This window comes from Lipophrys pholis (genome assembly GCF_963383615.2).
Source record: "Lipophrys pholis genome assembly, chromosome: 5".
Taxonomy (NCBI): domain Eukaryota; kingdom Metazoa; phylum Chordata; class Actinopteri; order Blenniiformes; family Blenniidae; genus Lipophrys; species Lipophrys pholis.
In genome coordinates this window covers 27102901-27108740 of record NC_137628.1, presented here as the reverse complement: position 1 = coordinate 27108740, position 5840 = coordinate 27102901, and the positions used below count along the sequence as shown (strand labels likewise).

Sequence of the window (5840 nt, the reverse complement as noted above, 5' to 3'; positions counted from 1 at the left end):
CTGTCTCATACCAGTACACAGACTAGAAGGTGTTTTTGGTTTTAAAGGCAGCGCTCACGTTTCCGAGCACCACATGACTTTGTTTTACACCTCCAACATCAAAATACAGTTAAGGAATTATCTTGCTTTACAATTGATTAATCACAGCACTTGTGGGATGATTTTCAGGGGTTCTGTTTAGATTTATACATTTATGCAGGCTGCAATATCAATAATTTCAATACAGAAATATAATATAAAGTGTGATTCATATTGCCTACACCAACTTGGTATACACTAATGTTGCTAATTGCTTTTATTGTTGATTTTGTCACAAAAAGTTCACTTTTCCTCGAAATGTCTTTCAAATACGAGCTCCTCGGCTATAGAAGGTATCTGACATGATTGTGACGCATGTTCATAACATTGAAGATCAAACTCAGAGTACTGACACAGAGAAACCATTAAATCATATTAGACCTTTGTGAAAACTTTTTAATCCACATATCTGCATAATAAAAACAAAGTACAAGCTGTCAAATGTACTATTCAGTTGGCACTACTTTAATATAATGTGAAATCAAGTGTGAAATTGTTATTTAGAGGGTGGAGAAGCAAATTTGGGATCAGGAGTTCACGTCATACTTTATTAATCCATGAAGATTACTAAAGTCTGATTAGTTTATTTGACTTGTTTTTATTATTAAATTCAAGAATGCATTTGACTTTAGTAAGACAAATAAAAATAAAAAGTTAAGAATAACAAAATACTACTTTTATCCCACATTATTTTCACATCTGTCATGTTTTTGGGGGCAATATTGGGAAAAAACTACTTCAAAAACCTTAAAACATTTTATATGAGAGAAAAAAAAATGACACTTGTGAATACTTTAGAACACTATGCAATCTTTGTTTATGTATTTTTCACTCTTTGATTCATCCAACACATACATTAAGTAAATCGATGGAAAACACAGGCATATGCCAGAAAGTACATTCACTTGATGTTTATTAAATGATTTTCACCAACTTGTTCCACTAGATGTTGAATCAACAGTAAAAAACAAACAAACGGATGTTTCAATATTTCGTAAGTATATTGTTGTTGTTTTTTTTTCTTTCATGTACACACACACGAACGCACGACACACAGCAACAACTGAGTCGTTTCACACAGGTAGTTAGCAGCTTTTAATTGCTGAAACGTCATAAAAGAATAAATGACAGTATTTGATATTTACACTGTAATACTTTTCTAAAATACTTTATATTGCAAACATACACACAACCACATGATTGCTTGGACTCAGCAAGTTGCTGCTCATCAAAAACCTCGCAACCAAACCAATCAGACGTCTATTCCTCAATTGTTTCTAAAAAACCAGTCCAGAATGAAGATGCAAATCAACAAATGTTTAGATGGAATATGAAAGTCCAGAGTAGAAAAATATTTGTTTCATCATACGGTGGTAGAAAATTATGCAGTGGCTCAAGTACAAAACGTTTATCAAGAATAATAAAATTTTGAACAGGAAGAGAATATAGCCAGCTATTTCTCATTTTCTTTGCTTGAGAAAACGGTGGGAAATACAAAATGCAGAGTGAATCCATTTTTTAAAATTTTCATAGTAATGGCCTGATCCCAAAGTGTCAAAGCCTCAGTTTCTACTGTGTCAAATACTTTATATTGGACGTTTGTGGACAACTGGCCCCTTCAGAAGATTTAACTCTCATTTAACCCCCAGGAGGGAAAAGAAAACATATCTGAAAGTCTGAATAAAACTCATCCTTATTTTGGTATTCAACAGTGGGACACATCTGCGAATGATTATGAGAGTCAAGTCCGTTTTTAATCCTGGGCTCAAAGCTGTGCAGCTTTTCACGCTGGCCATGTAATCTGTTACTCCCCTGCACCTCACACACCATCTGAATGCAATCATCTGCACTGATGAGGTGACTGCAGGACCTTTCCCCAGGGGAACACAAGTTATTACCAAACTGGCCGCTAGGTGGCACCCGATGACTATTCAGTTTATGCAATTAAATGGCTGAAACTGCAAGAATGACAATCGCAGGAATATGAATGTGTTGTTTTTTTTAAGAGTCGCACGTGCCCCATATAACATGTTTTCAAAGATTTTCTGGGATTCAGTGATAAATCAGTAAAAGAGAAACTAAACTATGTCTCTTCTGAGGCCAAGAAAATCCCATTGCTGAACTCAAACCAGAACAGAAGAAGCATGATTGCAATGTCTGTACCAAGTGAAAATGGACAACAAAGAAATACCTCAACTAAACTTGATCTTTTACGCAGTTGTGAGTCTCTTAGCACTGCATCTTTCTGATGCTGCGTGAAATCCTCTTGAACTCCCGCTGGCCCTTCTGCCAGCGCTTCAGCGAGGTGATGACCAGGTGGCCGTCCATCTTCTGGCCCATGACCAGGTAAGCGGCGTTGATGTCGTTCATCTCCTCGCAGATGCACTGCAGTCCGTCCTTCAGCCACAACACCGTCTTCCTCAGGTCGCGCTCCGTCACTCCGTTCATCATGTAGATGGTCTTGCTCTTGGTCTCGGGCACTATTTTGGTGTCACCGTTGACGTAAGAGATCTCCTTCACTTTGATTTTCAGAGCTTGTGTGCGTGCAGGCGAGAGAGAGAGAGGGGGGAGAAATAGGAATGGAGAAAGGCACTGTGTTCATTAATAATCATTTTTGACGTGTCCTTATGAAAGACATCTGAAATGCTGTTGGCCCATTTACATGTGGTTTGGTGGTAATATGCATGCGATGGGAGGGATGACAATGAAACGGGAATAAATGGTGCCTGGAGAAATACACTTGAGTTGAATTGAAGAGCGTGTAATGTTAGATTTCTTGGAACTGTCCTTGGTGACCTCCCGGAGTCTCTAATGTATTAGGTGGGCGGACTTACCAAAGTCATTCTTGCACAAGTTGTCAACAATTTCATTGTCATTTTCATCTGTTTCTTTGCAAGCATCACACACCCTGGGAACTAAAAGGAAGAGATGAGGCCAATATTACACAACACACACACATCCACTCGAATCACAAAGTAGGAGATAAGCAAATAAGAAGATAGTAGAACAGCAAAATGAATTACAACGAATAGAAAACTATGCTGTTTACGCGTGAACATTTGGAAGTAATAATCACGCATGAACCCTTTTACGCACAATCTTGTGCGTAAAAGTGCATTTGTGAAATGTCAAAGGAGCTCACCCTCTCTGGTGACTGGCACGACGTTCTCGATGCTGGCTGGAGGTATGCACAAGTCATTGTCGAGTGGGAACTGGTCGCAGTCCAACATGTTTGGCCACGGAAAGCCAAACGCGGACATGATGGGCGCGCAGCCGCGCTTGACGCTCTCACACAGAGACCTGCAAGGCTGAATCGGCTCATCCAAATCGTCCAGACAAACAGGAGCGAAAAGAGAGCAGAGGAACTTTCTTGTGTCGGGATGACACTGCTTCTGAACCAGCGGGATCCAGGACGAAGCTTGCTGCAGAACTTCGTTCATGGTTTCATGTCCGAGTAGGTTCGGAAGGCGCATCTCTGTGTACTCTATATCATGACAGAGGAGGAGGTTTGCAGGAATCGGCTTGCAGTTGTTCTTTTTGTAGAATAAGTCATGCTGGCCAAAGTTGTACAGTCCGTGGATGGCTTCCAGCGATGGTATTGTTATCACCCACAACACTGTCGCGGTCGAAATAAGGGCTCTCATTTTCTTCGCGCGTAAAAGTTGCGAAATATGAACGTAGACTGGTATTCAGCCTTTGCTGTGCATCCGTCAGCGTGGTTAGAGCGTCTGTCAGTGTCCAGCTCCTACTGTAACGCGGGGTTTTCTTCCTGGCATCTTTGGGAGGAGTCTGTTCATTGTGCGCAAAGACCTCTTCTTCAGCACACTGGGACTCCTCATATCAGGCAAAGCTGCGGGACAAATTTATCTTCTTACTCAAAGGAAAACCCAAATCCTTATTTGTTGCTCCTCTGGGTATGAGAGGTATATTTGATTTCTAATTATGGCTCACGGTATTTTATCACTAGTCGTTTTTCTAACAGTTTTCCTCCCTATTTCATCTCTTGCACTCCGTAGAAATCATAACAAAACGTGTCTGACAGGTTTTCCTCATTACGCTCAAATCAACAGACATATATCCTGAGTGATCCCTTAAGTTGCTGTTTTTAGAGCCGTGCTGTAAATACTCTGCAGCAGTCAGTAGGGACATTTAGCTCAGTTCAGTGGAGCGTTAATTTTCCATCATTAGGAGTGGTGAAATCCTTTGGGCAGGTCTGCAGGTTCATACCACATGGTGAAATATGGTTTGCCCTGGTGTGAGAAGCAGACCTCCACTCAGAACACCCAGGGGTGAAACCAAATCTGCCTCCTCCGGCACTGCAGCTCTGGCTCCTGTCCGCTCCCAGACCCCCATGAGCCACAAGCCGCTCTGCAGAGAGCAGTGTGGTTCTTCTCAGACTCAAACTCATTCTTTCCCCCTTAAAACAGTTGATGTGAGTGGGTGCCCCAGTCCTGAATGTAAGACTCGTGGAATTTCTTGCTAAAAGGGGTCAGTTCACCCAAATTACACAAACATATTTTCCCACTTACCCCTTGTGGATTGTAGATATTCAGATGTTTTTGGTTTTCCTTCTATCTGATGTAGAGAGGCCTACTGCCAACACAGTGAATGGAGGTGAATTGAATTACATCTGAGAGGCTGAAAACCCACCAGCAACATGTATTTCCAGCCACAATGGCATGAACAACAATCAGCCTTAAAATCCTCCATTTGCAAAATGCAACACATTGATTCCTGCGTCTTCACAGTTTAACTTTACATTGAGCATTTCTTCAATAGCTTGGACATGGTCATGAATCGGCAGCATTTATAAATAGCATCTGACTTGGGAACGTATTTCTAATTTATTTGTTCGTATTTAAAGATGCCATTAAAGTTTATTGGTCTACGACTGCCCCCTTTTTACTCAACTGAACAGGGAGGATACTTCAGCAAGAAATCATGTATGTTTTTCTTTCCATATGAAAACATGACAAAGCCTCTCTAAACCATTTGACCTAGTATATAAAAAAGGCATTTCACAAATTAGGTGCTGCCCTGCAGAACTGGGTGTTAAATGGATTTTCCAATGAACATTCATTCAAATAAACAGATTTTCTTCCAGGGGAGGGTTGTTGAATCTAGTTAGGTTTGTTATTGTTATTCACACAACTAATTCTTTTAAAAAAGACCAAAATTAATCTATGAATTCTTCTTGTTAACTTCTTGAGATCATATTCATATGTTATGAAGCAATAGTACACAGCCTCGGGTTCTGGAACCATGTTGGGGACTCATCAGAGATCACAGGGGGGCCCAAGACTTTGCCTGCTCTGAGGTCATCAAAATTAGATTGCACATGTCAAAGAAAGACACTTTCTAAACCCTCAAGCAGATCTGAAAAAGTATTTGTTGCTTGAGAGCTTTAGAATGAGAAAGTCAACAATGTACAAAATGTAATAAAACCAATTAAGGGAGGAACACCTGAAGAAAGAGGACAATCTGCACTTTGTTCAAAGTCGTGATGAATGAATTTTTGTAAACATATGTTTAAGAAATTCTCCTACATGTACAATAATGACCAAACTGTTGGCATGAAATTGACATGAAGTTGTTTTATTTTGTAAGAGTACCTCCTACTTTGGAAGTGCTTTTGTTTTTCTTCTGTTCCGATCAGTTGTTAAGACAAACAACACAAAGAAAAGTTGCAAATAATATAAGCCTACTTTGGCAAGTGCAGAGAAAATGTTCTGAAACACATCAGAAGACGGTTCCAGTAAAAA

At 40.1% G+C, this 5840-nt stretch overlaps 1 protein-coding gene across 1 annotated transcript; it reads right to left on the bottom strand.

The window, feature by feature from the left end:
- Positions 1-455: 455 nt before the first annotated feature.
- Positions 456-3982, bottom strand: sfrp2 (secreted frizzled-related protein 2). The gene is made up of 3 exons (XM_080464382.1): positions 3221-3982; positions 2913-2993; positions 456-2612 (listed from the first exon to the last, which is right to left on the bottom strand). Exons 1-3 carry the CDS (start codon positions 3720-3722, stop codon positions 2308-2310), a joined length of 888 nt encoding a protein of 295 aa, XP_080320508.1. The 5' UTR covers positions 3723-3982; the 3' UTR covers positions 456-2307.
- Positions 3983-5840: the final 1858 nt, after the last annotated feature.

Bases quoted from the DNA above. Each gene is read 5' to 3' on its own strand.
- sfrp2 (XM_080464382.1), bottom strand. From the start codon at position 3,722: ATGAGAGCCCTTATTTCGACCGCGACAGTGTTGTGGGTGATAACAATA. The intron at 2,994-3,220 runs GTGAGCTCCTTT...TCTTCCTTTTAG, and splicing joins CGTGCCAGTCACCAGAGAGG to TTCCCAGGGTGTGTGATGCT. The intron at 2,613-2,912 runs GTAAGTCCGCCC...CACGCACACAAG, and splicing joins CTTGTGCAAGAATGACTTTG to CTCTGAAAATCAAAGTGAAG.